An 18,244-nucleotide genomic window follows, 5' to 3' on the forward strand; every position below is an offset into this window, starting at 1 on the left:
AGACGTGAGTGCTACGGGTCGGTAGTCATTTAGGCAGGTTACCTTAGGGACTATGGTGGTCTGCTTGAAACATTTTGGTATTACAGACTCGGTCAGGGACAGTTTGAAAATGTCAGTGAAGACACTCGACAGTTGGTCAGCGCATYCTCGGAGTACACGTCTGTCCCTGCTGTTGATCTGTTTAAAGGTCTTACTCACAGCGGCTGTGGAGTGTGATCACACAGTCATCCGGAACAGCTGATGCTCTCATGCATTTACATTTTTTTCAAAAAAAWTMGTTTATTATWATTTTTTTASCCCTTTTRCTCCCCAATTTTGTGGTATCCAATTGGTAGTTACAGTCTTGTCCCATCGCTGCAAATCCCGTYCGGACTCGGGAGAGATGAATGTCGAGAGCCGTGTGTCCTCCGAAACACAACCGCACTGCTTCTTGACACCATGCCCACTGAACCCGGAAGCCAGCCGCACCAATGTGTCGGGAGGAAACAAGTACACCTGGCGGCTGTGTCAGCGTGCACTGCGCCTGACCTGCCACAGGAGTCGCTAGTGCGCGATGGAACAAGGACATCCCTGCCGGCCAAATCCTCCCTTAGACGACGCTGGGCCAATTGTGTGCCACACCATGGGTCTCCCGGTCGCGGCCGGCTGCGACGGAGCCTGGACTCGAACCCAGAATCTCTAGTGGCACAGCTAGCATTGCAATGCAGTGCCTTAGCCCACTGCGCCACTCGGGAGGCCTCGCTCTCATGCATGCTTCAGTGTTGCTTGCCTCGAAGCAAGCATAGAAGTAATTTAGCTTGTCTAGTAGGCTCGTGTCACTGGGCAGCTTGCGGCTGTGCTCCACTTTGTAGTCTGTAATAGTTTGCAAGCCCTGCCACATCCGACAAGTGTCGGAGCCGGTGTAGAACGAGTCAGTCTTAGTACTGTATTGACGCTTTGCCTGTTTGATGGTTCGTCTGAGGGCATAGCGGGATTTCTTATAAGTGTCCGGGTTAGAGTCCCGCTCCTTGAAAGCGTCAGCTCTACCCTTTAGCTCAGTGCGGATGTTGCCTGTAATCCATAGCTTCTGGTTGGGGTATGTACTTACGGTCACTGTGAGGACGACGTCACCAATGCACTTAATGATGAAGCCAGTGACTGATGTGGTGTACTCCTCAATGCCATTGGAAGAATCCCGGAACATATTCCAGTCTGTGCAAAACAGTCCTGTAGCTTAGCATCTGCGTCATCTGACCACTGGGCATTTGTGTCAAATCTTCTATTCAGGTAAATGCGATACGACACCACAGGTTATGAATTAACTGCAGAATAGCTCAAGTCTTACCCACAATGCAGAAGGTGGCAGCAAAAGCCTCCACACAAGACAGCTTGCAGGGCTTCCCATAGTTCACTGGGTTGGCAGCAACCAAGTACGGTAGCAACCGAGGATGACTACCTATCATCTTATTGAAGGGCGTCTCCTCAAGTTTAGCCCAAGAGCAGTCAATGACAGCAAGTCCATTCTTAGCCACAATGTCCCTAAAAAATAAAGGAAAACATAGGACTCTGACTTCAACATTACAAAGACTTGCATATACTATTGAGATATGCCCCAATAATCTTGATTAGAAATTGATGGTTGTGGTCGGTTAAACGTGGTCGGTTAAACATGTCCTGATCTCACAGACAGTGAAAGGGTAAAGGTATGGTCAAATTATTTCCAGCCCTTTGATCTATCAGTGGTAATGACGTGCTTAGGGTTTTGGCCATGTTAAAAGCATCACTCACCTGTCTGCTGGTGAGACGTATTTGGTGCCCATGGGGCTCAGAATGAGTCCATGGAACCTCTGGTTGAGGCGTAGGTTGTGAACAAAGCCTTTGCGGACCAGCTTTCTTCCTGTGCAGCGCTTTGGGTCGCAGTGGCCCAGCTCCCACATGGCCAAGGGGCAGGGCAACTTCACCTGGGCAGCCTCCCCTGCATCATCAGGCTGCAGGCTGGCTGAAACCGAGAAAAACCAACCAAGTTACCAAGCTGGTTTCGGAGCATTTCGTATTATTCTGTACGTAAATCCAAGGGACTTCATTTAGTATGATACATAACGTTTGGTGTGGTTACATAAGACAGATGGTTACTTAAGGCAAAAAACGAAAGGAGGGTGGTTGCTCAGGGTGGATGGCTACGCATATAACAAATCTCATCACGGACAACTTTAAAATTGTAACTTCTTTTCAACTACTTACTACTACTAAGTACTTTCCAACTACTTAGCATGTTGCTAACCCTTCCCCTAACCGTAACCCTTTTAGCTAACCCTTCCACTATCTCCGAAATTTAACCCTAACCACTAACTCCTAGTAACAGATAATACGAATTGTAATTCGTAACATATCATACAAAACAGATCATACAAATGAATACATACCATACTAAACGTAACATATCATCCTAAATGGAGTCTCGGATTTACATACAGAATAATACYACATGRTCTGAGACCAGGTTGAAGTTATATGATCACACATACGCGCAACATGACTGGTTAGCTGTGACACATACTGTTTCGGGAAGAGGCATACTGTACCTTGCAATGCATCATGCATCTCTTCTGTGAAACACTCAAGAGATTTCCCCTTCATCTTGTGTCGTTTATCTTTCCCCTTGTTCACTGGGCGCTCAAATTTACCCTGCTTCTTTCGCCCCATGTTAGAACTGTCAGACTCTCTCTACCTACTGTTAATTGACTGAGAAAAAAATGTAACGTTAACCTGACTTTGTAGCACTTGAATCAACTGGTCCTACAGAACAGAAGTAAACATCCAAGCAAGCTACCAAGATGACATAGAAAACATGTGTACTCCACTCCTCTTGTTTTGAGATTATATTGTGTCGCTTTAGTTGACTAAATAAAAGTATAAACAACCAATTAGTTCACTTTTCATGTGCTCACGCTGTATCGAGGAAGGACTAACACGCACGCGCAGACCGTGTATTTTGGTCAGCTGACTTCTTCCCATGTTTCCCTAATGGTCACGTGGTCACTACTGTAAAACAAAAAAATATAGCCACGGATTATATAGCTAGCAAAGAAGTAAATGAAGTCCACTAATCATGTATTATACATCGACTAGAATAGTACATTTACTATGGATATGTCTGCTCTGTCTTACCCTGCTGAGTAAGTATTTTTCACTTAATACATGTACTCAAACAAAACAGCATCTGTCGTTTCAAGGGTTCTTCCGGGTTAGGTTTTAGAGGAGCGTATTGCGAACTCAAACATTGTAACCAAAATATAGAGCAGTTAAATATATACAGTACCAGTCAAAAGTTTGCACACACCAACTCATTCAAGGGGTTTTCTTTATTTTTTACTATTTTCTACATTGTAGAATAATAGTGAAAACATCAACTATGAAATAACACATGGAATCATGATTGATGAAGTGCTGCATCCGATGACCTGGCCTCCACAATCACCAGACCTCAACCCAATTGAGATGGTTTGGGATGAGTTGTACCGCAYAGTGAAGGAAAAGCAGCCAACAAGTTCTCAGCATATATGGGAACTCGTTCAAGACTGTTGGGAAAAACATTCCTCATGAAGCTGGTTGAGAAAATGCCAAGACTTTGAAGAATCTGAAATATATTTAGATTTGTTTAACACTTTTTTGGTTTGTTTACTAATTGGTTCCATATGTGTTATTTGATCGTTTTGATGTCTTCACTATTCTACAATGTAGAAAATAGTACAAATAAATTAAAACCCTGGAATGAGTTGGTGTGTCCAAACTTTTGACTGGTACTGTATATATTTTGACGTTATGTGGCTCTGGATTTAATTTTATGTGTATATGCTTGTATATTCAGGATTAACCCTGCTGACAAATGATGTCGCTCAAATGTTTTACTTTTTTAATTAAAGCTACAATATGTCTACTTTTTGGGTGACCTGACGAAATGAACATAGCAATGTGAGTTATAGATTTGTCAATCTCATTGAGAATAGATATGAAGCGGTAGGTATGTTCTATATGCGCCATTTCTGTACTTCGTGTGCTGAAGTTTTGTTTTTGCATCTTTTGCTTTCGGTTTTGTACACCAGCTTCAAACAGCTGAAAACACAATCTTTTTGGTTATTGAAAATATAATTTACAGCGGTTTAGATAATACAATTGTACACAAACTGAAATTAGGCGAACTATTCTACTTTGAGCAATTTCACATTATGAGCATGATTTGTGTCCAATTACATATTAGCAATTAGTATCAATACACACTAGTATTAATTATAAATTACATACATTTCCCCGTTTTCAATCACTTCAAGACAGTAGCTTCAAACTTAGCCCATATTTGTTCGTATTCATATGACTTTCCATGTCCATTTGCAATAGTTTTCAAAAATGTTACAGTTGGCTATTCATTGACAGCTGGAGCCATTCTGCAAATGAGGGCGGCTCCTCTTTTTTCCAATGCCTTAAAATTACCCTTTTAGCTATGAGAGTTAGTGTCCAAAGCATGGAAGCATTTGGGGTATTTTCCCAGCAAGATAAAGGCTGCATTTGTGTGTAGTCTGTTTTTCTATGGCTTCTAGAAATAGAGAGAATATTATTTCRAATATACTTCCAGTTTCGGACACTTGACCAACATATGCGCAAGCCCAGCATCATCTGATGTACATCTTCAACAGTTGCTGTCGGTTGTCATTTTTGCCATGTGTATGTTTAAGTCCAGTAGGTTCTATTAATTATATTATACTGAACCATTTGTGTTTTAGATTCTGCACGGTTTAAAACAGTTTTTCCATACCTTTTCCCAATATTCAAATTTTTACCCCATTTCTCTCTTAAGGGAAGTGTGTAGTGCCCTTGTTTTTCGTTTAAGAATTTATACACTTGATGCCAGGTGGTTTTTGGAATGGACATCCTTTATGAAACTTTCCAATTCTTTAAACTCATGTTTATATTTAAATGGTTATTTATGCCGACTTGACTGCCTAAACAATCTGAATGATTCTAAAATGGTTGATAGAGCCAGCCTTTTCCTTCAGTTCATTCAGATCCATAGTTTTACCATCTTTCTACAAATCCGCCACTATCCAAACTCCCATCTGTAGCTAATCTCTCCACAATACTGGTCTGTGATTGATTGATTAATATGTGTGGATTGCTCCAGATGGTTGCTTGGAGAGAGGTACATATGGAAACTGCGTATTTATTTCAAACAATTTTAAGAACATTCCAAGAAGCAGATCTTTTTGGATGGCCTTTTAGCATAGGGAATACTTCCCAAATATCTATCAATCTAACTGGCATGGGGTGGGATATTTCTTCAATTGCTAACCAACAGGGGGTTCTTTTGGTGGGTAGAGCCAGTATATGGTTTATCTTGTTACATGTAATATGTTTTAATATTTGGAAGTGCCATGCCTCCTTTATATTTTGACATCATTAGTTTCTCAAGGGCAACGCTAGGTTGCTTTGAATTCCATATACTTTTAGTGATCAGTTCATTGATCTTCTTGAAAAAGCCTTGCGGTAGATCGAGGCAACATGCTCAGTTTGTAGTTGATTGTAGGAGCAACTCATTTTTATTATTTCAATTCTTGCTCGGAATGTTAAAGAGGGAGGACCATGCCACAAAGTGTGCTTTAAAGGATTGCACAATAGCTTCTAAGTTCTCTTCAGTCTTCTTCAAATGTTTCTCATTTTAGTGTGGATGCAGATGGTTTATTCTTGTTAAAATTCATATTTTAGGCCCCTATTCATTTGCTGGTAAAATGAAGATTGTTGAGGAACCAAATACATTTGGGTAAGTCATATGTTATTCTATAATTGCATTTAGATATGTTTCAAAAGTTAAATGTATGAAGGTATAAAACATACTAATTCAGTCGGTATAATGTGGTTCCCTCCTATTTCTCTAGGCTCAACAATCCCTTTTTGGCCCAAGGAAGTAGACTCCAGCCCAAGGTGACTCCAGGCCCAGTGTCAGGTAATAAGAATACGTATTACTTACTGGGTTAACTACATTATGGTCTGCAGACTGCAATAAGATATTGTACAGGTATAGCAGTACAGATCGATACTTTCACCAGCTGTGGGAAGGTACCGCAGTAGTCTGGTCCCTTTTCATTGTTCCTCAGTAATCAAAGGATTGAAACAAGTGGAAAAAGAATCCCCTAATACAGAAGTAAATGAAATCACAATACGTCACCAACTGGTTTACATTTGTGAAAGCAAAGGAGACGGTGCTTTCAAAAAATAATGATCTAATTCTGTCAACACTGGCAGATCATGTGATTAATCAAGAATATACAGGTAACTGACAAAATAAAAGAAATGCCAACATAGTGTTTTAATAGGGCGTTGGGCCACCACGAGCCGCCAAAACCGTTTCAATGCYCCTTGGCATAGATTCTACAAGTGTCTGGAACTCTATTGGAGGGGATGCGCACCATTATTCCACAAGAAATTACATAATTTGGTGTTTTGTTGATGGTGGTGGAAAACGCCGTTTGTGGCCATTCCCGAATCTCCCATAAGTGTTCAATTGGGTTGAGATCTGATGACTGAGACACAAACACACACACACACTTTAAACCCCCTATGCTCCTTTGAGACCCCTCTTTGAAAGTCACTGATATCTTATCTTCTATCCATGGTAGCCAAAATTATACATTACCCTATGCATGATGGGATGTTAATTGCTTAATATACTCAGGAACCACACCTGTGTGGAAGCGTCTTCTTTCAATATATTTCATACCCCTCATTTACTCAAGTGTTTCCTTTATTTTGGCAGTTACTTGTCTGTCTAAAAACTGACCATACCTAGCACTGTATTCAGTTTACATACAGCCCTGTTTTTTACTTGTGCTCTTTTCATAACATTTCTAATCCTTTCTTGTAGGACCAGCACATCTCCGCCGACTAGCAGGAAAGTGCTTCAGTTACATAGAGTCCACGTAAGTACTGGGAAACTGAGCGCCTACAAAATCATCACCTAATTGCTGCATTGAACATTATGGCAAAGTTTTGATCAAACTGTTTAGGACTCATCTTTGATTTCTGTACCAGTTTTCCAATTGGTTGATTCACCGCTAGTCAAGGGTGCAAGATGACATGTGTAGAAAATAGGTATATTTGAGAATACATCATTGTGTTGTTATTTTGTTTAGGTATAAATATGAATTCTGTCCATTCCACAACATCACCCAGCATGAGCAGTCATTCAGGTGGAACGCTTACAGTGGCATACTGGGGTGAGTGGATTCTCCACAACACAATTTCAAACTGCACTCATCCTATCAAGTGAATCAGATTCATTGAAGCATGTTATCCTGTGAATACATTATTTCCATTCATCAGTTTACACCCTTTGTCTTTCCAACAGAATCTGGCAGGAGTGGGAGATTGTGAACAACACCTTTTTGGCCATGTGGATGAGAGAGGGAGATGCCTGTGGGAATAAAAATAGGCAAACAAAGGTAATAAATTGCTTGTGCTCATTCCTTCCATTGGCCAATTGACAAAGCAGGATTGGCGAGCATTTGTGAGTATAACGTGCAAACCCATTCAGCGAGCTTTGTGAAAGGCCTTTAAAGACATTGCAGAGTTGAATGTTGCGGTTACTGTTCTTTGTGAAAAAAAATGTTTTTCTCTCGTTTCACTAGGTCATTCTGACCTGCGGTGGAAGTAGCAAGTTGGCTCAAGTGTCAGAGCCCACTACCTGTGTGTATTCTCTAAGCTTTGAGACCCCACTTGTATGCCACCCACATTCTCTCTTAGGTAAGACGAGCAAAAGCAGGGACTCTTTAAATGTAAAAAAAAATTATTATTTTTTTTTTTTTATATAAAGATGGTGCTTGTTTACATTCTGAGTCACACGTGTGTCCTCTCATCAAGTGTACCCAACTCTGAGTGACAAGCTGCAGATGGAATGGGATGAAGTCGAACAGGCCCGCTATGAGAACCTCATTACTGAGCAGGTACGACTTTACTTACTAACATAGGCATTGACATTACCCTTTCATAGCACTTATATGAGTGTAGGACTACACATGAGTTTAAAGATGCTCGCAGACAAAGCGGCAGGCGGGGTGGCCTATTCATTTTCAATGAGGCGGAATTCTATCCAGGCGGAGCGGTCGGCGGTGCTTGTGCACTTGAAAGCCAATTAGTGGAGAAAATAGGAATCAGGTCTATTTGGGCGATAACCACTCCGGAGTTTCACTTCTTGACTTGAAAGCGTTTAAGAAGTCCTCTAACGTGTATATGTGTATTACAGGGCTACAATAATCTACTGAGGGATATTTTTGAGGATGCTGGTTTCCTAAAGAGCCAAAAGGTAAAGGAGAAGCCGGATATCACAACTACCTCAAAGACGCATGATTCCTTGCAGAAATGCAACGAGGTAAGTTCACTGGWGAGAATCCAAAACCATTCGTGACCATGAGTAGTAATGGAAGCCCTGACATTTAGAGCTCTAGTTTAGCTATCCATATACATGAAATGTCATTGAGAAGTTGTGTTTGTTTACATTTCTACGGATGCTTGTTTTATACAGGATGTCCGTAAACAGAGGGAAGAAATTGAGAGATTGCAAGCTCTCCTCACTCAACATAACATTCCCCATGAGTCAAAGGCAGGTGAGTCTTTGCATTATTATTCATGTACTAGTCCATACTTCTCCATGAATAGATGTAGGAAAGGAATCCCTTCGTAAGTAACATGTGATGATTGCATTGGTCAATGTTAACATGTTTGCACCCTTCCCTCCCTCTACGGACAGCTAAGGCGAAGATTCCAGTGAGTGTGACTGTGCAAAATCGGCACCTGAGGGGGGACAACGGCCTCATCGCAGACCTACTCTGAGGATTCCAGACATTTACACAAAATATTGCAGACCACTAACTGAACAGCAGAGAAGGAAGATGTCACACAAAAGTTTTAAAAAAGAAGTGTTTATTCTAATTACAATTTTAGAGAATCAACCATGTTTTCTTGACTGAGGCATACCTGTACTCCCCAATGGCATAGCTACATTCTTAGAATATTTTTTTTTCAACTCCATTGTCAGTCTAGACAGAAATCATACCTCTGCTATCAAAGGAAGGACACTGAAGATGTAAATTGTTTGATCCAGAAAATACATTTTTGAAGAAAATGAAAAGTTACAGCCTTGAGCAWTTTTTWAAATTTATTTAACCTTTATTTAACTTGGCAAGTCAGGTAAGAACAAATTGTTATTTACAATGACTGCCTTCCCCGGCCAAACCCTCCCCTAACCCGGATGACGCTGGGCCAATTGTGCGCCGCCCTATGGGACTCCCGATCACGGCCAGTTGTGATACAGCCCGGGATCGAACCAGGGTCTGTAGTGATGCCTCTAGCACTGAGATGCAGTGCCTTAGACTGCTGRGCCACTCGAGACCCCAAATGCCAATTATTTTGTCATATGACATTAAAAAGGCGCTTAAACAGGCTGCTTCTTGTAGGCTGTTTACATATTTTCTTATTGTTTAACTGGCGATATGCCATCCCATCTGGTTTGCGCTTAGTGGGACTATAATTCGTTTTTCAACAGGACAATGACCCAACACACCTCCAGGCTGTGTAAGGGCTATTTGACCAAGAAGGAGAGTGATGGAGTGCTGCATCAGATGACCTGGCCTCCACAACCACCTGACCTCAACCCAATTGAGATGGTTTGGGATGAGTTGGACCGCAGTGTGAAGGAAAAGCAGCCAACAAGTGCTCAGCATATGTGGGAACTCCTTCAAGACTGTTGGAAAAGCATTCCAGGTGAAGCTGGTTGCTAGAATGCCAAGAATGTGKAAAGCTGTCAACAAGGCAAAGGGTGGCTACTTTGAAGAATCTAAAATATTAAATATATTTTGATTTGTTTAAKACTTTTGGTTACTACATGATTCCATATGTGTCATTTACAATGACTGCCTTCCCCGGCCAAACCCTCCCCTAAGCGGGGCCAATTGTGCGCTGCCCYTTGTTTCACTATTATTCTACATTGTAGAAAATAGTAAAAATAAAGAAAAACTCTTGAATGAGTAGGTGTGCCAACTTTTGACTGGTACTATATATACACACTCTGGACTCCGACATTGCGCGTCGTAATATTTCTGTATTTCTTATTTCTAATATTTTTACCTTTAGATTTGTGTATTTTTAGATATTACATGTACTGCACTGTTGGAGCTAGGAACACAAGCATTTCGCTACACCCTCAATAACATCTGCTAAACACGTGTATGTGACCAATAAAATTGTATTCGATTTTTGATTTGAGATTTAACGATGCTCCTACGAAGGTTCTGACTATTAACATTTGGGAAACCGGGCCATGGGCTGGATGTGTTTCTCCACTGAACATGTGAGGAATTGTAAGGGACTGTAACTATGCATCCAGTGTCTCTATGGAGTGAAGATGGAAATATGTTATTATACAACAAGCCAAATGAAACTAGTTCAGACACAGGACAACCCGTTCGGTAAGGGAGAGGAATGGTAAAAAAAAAAAAATCTATTAAAGGGAATGTTTCTGATTATGGGCAAGGGGAGCGCTTGAGGGAGGGATAGAAGGAAGGAGAGGTTGACGCTTAAAGCAGTGTGGATGGAGGYAACGAGGGATTAAATGCTTAAAACTGGGTGTAAGGAGGCAGGGTGGGAAGAATGAATGGGGAAAGAGCCATACCATGCAAAGAAGGGCAGCAGTGTTGTGCCTGCCTATCTATATATGTAGTGTCACTGCCAGCTTCAATAACCTAGTGGTGGCCATTCACAGGCATACGCAGTACACCCACCAATTTCTCTACAGATATAGAGTATACTTAAGCAATAAGGCCCGAGAGGGTGTGGTATATGGTCAATATACCACGGCTATGGGCTGGTCTTAAGCACGACGCAACGCCGAGTGCCTGGACACAGCCCTTAGCCGTGGCATATTGGCCATATATCACAAACCCACGAGGTGCCTTTCTGCCATTATAAACTGGTTACCAACCTAATTAGAGCAGTAKAAATAAATGTTTTGTCKCACCGTGGTATACAGTCTGATATGTTGGTAACCCGTTTATAATCAGCTTTCAGGGCTCAAACRACCCAGTTTATAATCACATTACCATTGAGAATGATTGAACAATTGAACGATTAATCTTAATTCCTATCTCTGCCATTATTTTGTGGYGGGAAGGACCAGCTATAGCTAGCTACACCATATAGACAATTGRWGATAATGAATTCATACTCACCTGATGGCAGAGAGTGATGGTCAAAAGTTGTAATCTAATGCCTGCCTCGGAGCACTCGTTAGTAGAGTTGCATTTGAAATCGAAAGCTGGTCTGAGGCAGTTTTCTAAATAACTAAGTGCATCGCTAGATKATTTTTTGCCTTTCAGCGTCAACTTTATACACAGAAGGGTCTAAGCTACAACTATGCGACAATGAAACAAATTTGAGTTTAATGATAAAAAAGCGTAAACAGCTTTTTATAAAATAGTTACAGTAAGTTTTTAAGTGATATCAAACTTAACAATTTATATTTTCCAGTGATGAAGACATGGATGTCTCATGGTAGGGTYGGGTATGCAAAATGGGTGCAAATCTATGGTAGATTTGGTTGAAGCTGGACTGGGCCCTGGTCTCTGCTCGGCATTGATCGCAGTCACAACTGAATTTATTAGCCATTGGCCAAAACACAGGCGGGGCAAACTGCATACTCAAGAAGTAGTCTTGAAGAACTCACTCAGTTTCCCAAAAGTTGTATTGGATGTACTGCAACAGTGAAACATTGGCTTGATAGCAGTCTAGTGTGCAAGACTTTGAATAAATGTGTCACTCTTGTTACAGAATAAATAAAAAAATCATATGCATTTATTATTTTTGTGGGGGGGAATWCCAAGATATATTCTGTATATAGCCAGACAAACTGTTAAAAAGGCTKCATCAGCTCCATCACTGACAGGTCAAACAAACATTGAGGATACAGATGCAGCACAAACGGCCCATCTTCCCCCAGCAAAATTAACAATCTGCTTTAGAATAGAGTACTGTGAAGGGTTAAAGAGGCACTATGCAGAAGTTCCTGGTMARTAAAATTCAAATAGTTTTCCRAATTTCAGTTTATGTGACCAAACAAGCAAGTATAGTGTAGAGAATCATTGTACCATCTAAACTGCTGTGAAACATTTTCCATAACCAAAYATATTGTATTTTCAGCTGGTGTACAAAACTGAAAGTAAAAACTGAAACTTAASCACAGGAAGCATAGAACAGATCTACTGCTTCTTAGACCTGCTTTCATTTRYAATGACAGATCTATAACTCACATTTCTATGTGAATTTGGCAGCATTGCCCAAAAAGTTACATATTGCAGCTTTAAATGGCTCATCTACTGGCAAATGACAAGTTTGATTACATGAAACCATGGATCTATTCACATTACATCATGTCATAACAAAACATACAGCATCACAATACTTAACAGAAGTGTGAACATAACATGGAATTCATTGGTATCAAAATCCCAGCAACCATGCATGGTTGCCATTTCATTTTGTATACACAGTGAATATACCACACACTGCATTAATTGAGGAACCKGCAGATAAGATTCGAGTGAACTGAATATTCCCTTTGAGTGTGGTGGTGGGGCTGTGGTGGTATTTGATTGATCATCTAGAATAATGGTAGTGGTTGGTCAGGAAAGCAGCTGGATGATTTCCCTGGCTCGTTGTATCCTCTGCTGGGCATCTGTGTCCTGTTCCCCCTCCCGCACCAATGTCTCAGCCTTCTGCACGGTGGTGTCCCTGGCCGCCCCACGCAGCCCCTCCAGGTAAGACAGAAGCACAGAGAAGTTCTCATCTGGGATCTGTGGAGACAGAGAACGTGATTTTGTCCTTATGTAAGAAAAGTTACTGCCTCATTGACTTCTTAGGATTTTGAAATAAATAACTACCTAATTAGTATATTATAAAGGCTATGTTCTTTTTCAGGTGAGATACAGGTAAGGGTGTCATAACAGGGAGGGATATTTGCACAGAAAGCCATGTCTGTTAACTGGCAGTGGAAAGGAGARACTCAACACAAATGAGCAAGCTCTCCCAACAGGGGGAGCCCTAAGATTGCTCTTTGGGGGTTTAGGTTTGATTACAAGCAAGAAAAGTGTTTGTAAAAAGCACAATCAATATCTGATTAGATGGATGAAAAGGGTTTCCACCCAGGTCTTAGGACAGTTTACCTTCTCTGAGTCAAACATGTGCTGTAGTAGCCACGTCTGCCTGGTCTTCTGGAACTTCCACTCCTTACGGTTCTCAGCCCAACTGCAAAGATGGAGAAAGACAAATAGATAAGCCAGAGCTCACCTCCAACAAAGACCATGCTGTATTTAAGGTTGCTAACAAGTTACATTTTACAGTGATCATCCAGTACTGTAGCAAATTTGATGCACAGTAGTACTCAATTTGGAATGTGTTTGGGGACATTTATGTCCAACATACAGCAACATCAGCAGTGAAGAGTGCAATAAACAGAAGATATCCGTTTTACTTGAAGTTGCCGTGTGTGGGTGTGATTCATATGGTGCACTCTCCTCACTTACCAGGTAAGGTAGTCTAGCGCCTGTTGGGGAGCTATGGGTTTGGAGGCCTCATCTTTGTCTTCTGTCTTCCCTTCAGCTTTAAGTTGATCCTTTTTCTCCTTTTTCAGAATCTTCTTCATTTTCCTCTCGAGGACTCGTTTCTCCTCTGGACTCAAGTCCTCCTCTCCCTCCATCACTTTATCTTCCCCCTCATCTTCTGCTGCAGCTGGGACTATGATTGGCCCGGGACTCTGCTCAACAAAACCAGAGATTTATTTTTTTATTCATAAAAAATATTTCATAATGGGATTTTTTTTTTTTTATCACACTCGTATTTATTATCTCTACAATGTACTGGATAAGATATCTTTTTTTTATACTTTTATTGGACTTAACTACATATCAGATTCATTTCATATCTCATTCTGCTAAGGGATGGAGGTAAAACATAGGTGAGTGGTGTCTTGCGCCTCAACCTCGCCTCCAGCTGGGCTGAGGCTACTTCCTGTCCCTTTGGCTGTTCAAGGGCCATTTCCTGTATCTACAGCAAAGTGAGGCCAGCAAGAGACACATTCTGAAGTTCAATATGGTCAACCGTACCTCAGGTTAAATCGGAAGAGCTCCTTCCCACATCCTGTCTCTAGCAAAGTGAAAATAAACAGCCTTCCATCACATGCCAATCGTTACACATAACTTTTCAATTAAAGAGTCCGTGKAACTTCAGCTGTCTCATTACTGAAATGAAGATCATCGTCTGGTGAAAGTATATTGAGCCACTTTAAAAGACTAAGGAGTAAGAAAATYTCAAGCTGTTAGAACTAAAAGGAGCAAATAGGGAGAGAGCAGAAGAGAAGGTACGAGAGCAGGGTGTCGATTCAAGCTACAGCGAGACTACAGAGTCACCCTTCAGGCATTTTCCATTTCTGRGTATTTACAGGGGTGAATCTGACGTACACAGTTTGAAATAAGTCCAGMGAAAATAGTTCCATTGATGCTCAGAGCATTTTCCACTGTGAAAATAAGTCAATTGAACTGCTCCACAGACTTAATAAAAAACAAAAACAAAGCCATTGCGTTTCACTGAAACACATTAGGAAAATAAGGAACTTGCGTCGAGAGGCAAAGGGTACATGTGTCTTTGTACAAGAGAAGATTGATGAATTGAAAAGATTTAGCGTTTTGGATTTAGTTTCTTGGAAAAGTAAACCCCATTACTTCCKAAAAAGAAAAGTGTAATTCATATGAAAAACACAGACACCTTCTCAGACAAACTCAAACAAGGGACATGTGTCTTGTGGGTTTCTATAGTCATAAAAAAACAAGTGTGGGAGGAAAAGATTTAGATCACGTGGCCACCAAGTCATTTTCAGAATATGCTGGCTGGGTGTAGCCAATAAAAATACAACAACCTCTCCACTGAAACMTGATGACTTGCTACGCTCGCCTATATCAACGCAACATGCATCAATCTCAGAGAATGAGACTTTAGATCGCCTTGGCAGACAGAGTTAGTGAAAATAAACAGAAGACGCCAGCCGAAAGTGAAAATGGTAAGCGGAAACATTTGTTGCTTTGTGTGCAGTGAGTTCCTCCCAACGTTTGGTACTCAAAGCAGGGTATGGAGAGGTCTATGTGGTGATAGTCCACAAACCAACGTTTTCTTAGATACTGTCTATGAGAAATAAGGGACTAGGAGGTTCTCTACACTGCTGAGAGAGCCAACACAGAGCTGGCAGGGTGTAGTTTTTATATGTTGGTAAAATTAGCCATTTCTGCAAAACTGAATGACATGGTAACATCAATCTTAGTGTGATGCTCTTTCGGGGGGAAAAATTGCAGGTGCAGTAAAATTGATTAAATTGAGATTTTGTGTCACTGGCCTACACACAATACCCCATAAACGTAAAAGTGGAATTATGTTTAGTCCTTTTTATAAATTAATTAAAAATAAAAAGCTGAAATGTGATGAGTAAATAAGTATTCAACCCCTTTGTTATTGCAAGCCTAAATAAGTTCAMGAGTAAAAATTTGCAGAACAAGTCATGTAAGTTGCATGGACTCTGTGCAAAAATTGTGTTTAACATGATTTTTGAATGACTACCTCATCTTTGTACCCCACATATACAATTATCTGCAAGGTCCCTCAGTCAAGCAGTGAATGCCAAACACAGAATCAACCGGAAAGACCAGGGCGGTTTACTAATGCCTTGCAAAGAAGGGCGCCTATTGGTATATCAATACAACGAGTCACTACAAAGATATAAGCGTCCTTCCTAACTCAGTTTCCGGAGAGGAAGGAAACCGCTTAGGGATTTCACCACGAGGCCAATGGTGACTTTAAAACAGTTACAGAGTTTAATGACTGCGATAGGAGAAAGCTGATGGTGATTCAACAACATTGTAGTTACTCCACAATTCTAACCTAAATGACAGAGTGTACAGGCTTCCTTCTTTTCAGAATACAAATATTTCAAAACATGCATCCTGTTTGCAGTAACACACTAAAGTAAAACTGCCAAAAATGTGGCAAAGAAATTAACTTTATGTCCTGAATACAAAGTGTTATGTTTGGGGCAAATCCAACACAACCTGCAGTTTAATTTGAGCCGGATCCTGTACCACTCAGTTTTGGACTGTTTCGTTCTGGGAACCCATTTGCCAGGATCCGGTACCTTTCTTAGCATGAAAAATTCATTTTCACAGTTTGCAATGTAAAAGTTATAATTAAAGCAATCAGAGGTAATTCAAGTTGCCTCCTCTGTAATTCTCTTACTACCCAAATAACAATGTGAAAACGTGCCTGATATTTTCAGAATTGACTTGGACCGGCCTGGGTTTATGCAACATCGCAGCCTATAGACCGACGCGTGGCCATTGCTGTGGTGAGAGAGAAGCGCCTCTGTATCTCTCAGAACTAGAATGACATTAACTTATATGATCTCTCTCCTGCTCTCTGATAGACATGAGGCTGCAACTCTCTTCTCTCCAGCGTTGCATTTCATAATTAATTTCATAATAGAATAATAGCCACAGCAACGATGCTAGAGGTGACATAACACCCCATATAAATTGAAATACATTTGCCAAAGTTATATAGAATTACTTCTGTCTGTTCAGAAATAAAGTCTATAATTTAGCCACAGAGGATCAATAGCTTTAAAATAATAATAATAATGTATTGCCTAGCTGTGGATTGTGTGTAACCCAATCAAAAGGCATGTCTACAGTTGGGAACGTGTGGCAAATCGGTCAGTGAGCAACATTCAAACAAAACAGGCCTTTTGCAATATTTCAACGGCATTGTTTTACAAAGTAAAACGAGAGAGGCTTCAGCCATCGCCGGTGAGTGAGATGCGCATCGTTGTGTGAGTCAGTGAAARTGGAAATCTTTTTTACACACCTAGGTCTTGGCTATTGATGTTTTCAAGACAAAGTWGTTTTTTCTTGATCTCAGATTCTCAGTTTGTCAGTGTCAAAGTAGGCCGTTCGATCATTCCGATAATTTGTGAGGTATTAAAAAAAAAAAGCAGCTCAAATCTTAAGTAATCTAAAATGATATAGAATTGCGTGAAATTAGTCGATAACAAGGCACTTCAAATCGMCTTGAAAATATATGGCAAGACTTGAAAACGGCTGTTTAGCAATGATCAACAACCAACTTGACAGAGCTTGAATAATTTAAAAGAAAGTGCAAATATTGTACAATCCAGGTGTGCAAAGCTCTTAGATACTTAACCAGAAATACTCACAGCTGTAATCACTGCCAAAGGTGATTCTAACATGTATTGACTCAGGGGTGTAAATACGTATGTAAATTAGATTTCTGTATTTCATTTTCAAAAAATTAAGAACAAATTCTAAAAACACGTTTTCACTGTCATTATGGGGTATTAGTGTAGATGGGTGTGAAAAAAATATGTATTTCATAACATTTTGAATTCAGGCTGTAACACAACAAAAATGTTGAATAAGTCCAGGGGTATGAATACTTTCTGAAGGCACTGTAACTGGTTAAAGCATTGAACCGACTGTAATAAACTCAGCAAAAAAAGAAACGTCCCTTTTTCAGGACCCTGTCTTTCAAAGATAATTCGTAAAAAATCCTAATAACTTCACAGATCTTCATTGTAAAGGGTTTAAACACCGTTTCCCATGCTTTTTCAATGAACCAGAACCAATTCATGAAAATACACCCGTGGAACGGTCGTTAAGACACTAACAGCTTACAGACGGTAGGCAATTAAGGTCACAGTTATGAAAACTTAGGACACTAAAGAGGCCTTTCTACGGACTCTGAAAAACACCAAAAGAAAGATGCCTAGGGTCCCTGCTCATCTGCGTGAACGTGCTTTAGGCATGCTGCAAGGAGGCATGAGGACTGCAGATGTGACCAGGGCAATAAATTGCAACGTCAGTTCTGTGAGGCGCTTAAGACAGCACTACAGGGAGACAGGGCGGACAGCTGATCGTTCTCGCAGTGGCAGACCACGTGTAACAACACCCGCACAGGATCGATACATCCGAACATCACACCTGCGGGACAGGTACAGGATGGCAACAACAACTGCCCGAGTTACACCAGGAACGCACAATCCCTCCATCAGTGCTCAGACTGTCCGCAATAGGCTGAGAGAGGCTGGACTGAGGGCTTGTAGGCATGTTGTAAG

At 40.8% G+C, this 18,244-nt stretch overlaps 4 protein-coding genes across 6 annotated transcripts in view; 2 read left to right on the top strand and 2 right to left on the bottom strand.

Annotated features, from left to right (window-relative positions):
* Window positions 1–1,296: 1,296 nt before the first annotated feature.
* Window positions 1,297–2,682, bottom strand: LOC111978600 (18S rRNA aminocarboxypropyltransferase-like). The gene is made up of 3 exons (XM_024008735.2): window positions 2,562–2,682; window positions 1,768–1,978; window positions 1,297–1,518 (listed from the first exon to the last, which is right to left on the bottom strand). Exons 1-3 carry the CDS (start codon window positions 2,680–2,682, stop codon window positions 1,314–1,316), a joined length of 537 nt encoding a protein of 178 aa, XP_023864503.1. The 3' UTR covers window positions 1,297–1,313.
* A 380-nt stretch (window positions 2,683–3,062) lies between these two features.
* Window positions 3,063–10,282, top strand: LOC111978599 (N-acetylglucosamine-1-phosphotransferase subunit gamma-like). 2 transcript variants are annotated; one of them, XM_024008733.2, is made up of 11 exons: window positions 3,063–3,155; window positions 5,737–5,791; window positions 5,907–5,974; window positions 6,893–6,947; window positions 7,161–7,244; window positions 7,376–7,469; window positions 7,656–7,770; window positions 7,888–7,970; window positions 8,270–8,395; window positions 8,549–8,630; window positions 8,774–10,282. In XM_024008733.2, the coding sequence occupies exons 1-11, from the start codon at window positions 3,089–3,091 to the stop codon at window positions 8,854–8,856; spliced, it is 912 nt and encodes a 303-aa protein (XP_023864501.1). In that variant the 5' UTR covers window positions 3,063–3,088; the 3' UTR covers window positions 8,857–10,282. The 2 variants fall into 2 exon arrangements, with proteins under 2 accessions (XP_023864501.1, XP_023864502.1); XM_024008734.2 differs by having other exon boundaries at window positions 8,549–8,626.
* Window positions 10,283–11,743: 1,461 nt separating this feature from the next.
* LOC111978090 (uncharacterized protein C7orf50 homolog) overlaps window positions 11,744–18,244 on the bottom strand; it is an 18,091-nt gene continuing 11,590 nt past the window's right edge. For both annotated transcript variants that reach the window (XM_024007892.2, XM_024007891.2), the window contains exons 4-6: window positions 13,599–13,828; window positions 13,239–13,320; window positions 11,744–12,869 (exon numbers count right to left, since the gene is read on the bottom strand). In XM_024007892.2, the coding sequence (XP_023863660.1) occupies window positions 12,699–12,869; window positions 13,239–13,320; window positions 13,599–13,828 (483 nt within the window). In that variant the 3' untranslated portion in view covers window positions 11,744–12,698. The remainder of the gene's footprint in view (window positions 12,870–13,238; window positions 13,321–13,598; window positions 13,829–18,244) is intronic.
* Window positions 14,956–18,244, top strand: part of LOC111978088 (uncharacterized) — a 5,955-nt gene continuing 2,666 nt past the window's right edge. Inside the window, exon 1 of the mRNA XM_024007888.2 lies at window positions 14,956–15,127. Within this exon, the coding sequence (XP_023863656.1) occupies window positions 15,125–15,127 (3 nt within the window). The 5' untranslated portion in view covers window positions 14,956–15,124. The remainder of the gene's footprint in view (window positions 15,128–18,244) is intronic.

The sequence above is a fragment of the Salvelinus sp. IW2-2015 genome, linkage group LG18, assembly GCF_002910315.2.
Source record: "Salvelinus sp. IW2-2015 linkage group LG18, ASM291031v2, whole genome shotgun sequence".
In the NCBI taxonomy this organism is placed as follows: Eukaryota; Metazoa; Chordata; class Actinopteri; order Salmoniformes; family Salmonidae; genus Salvelinus; species Salvelinus sp. IW2-2015.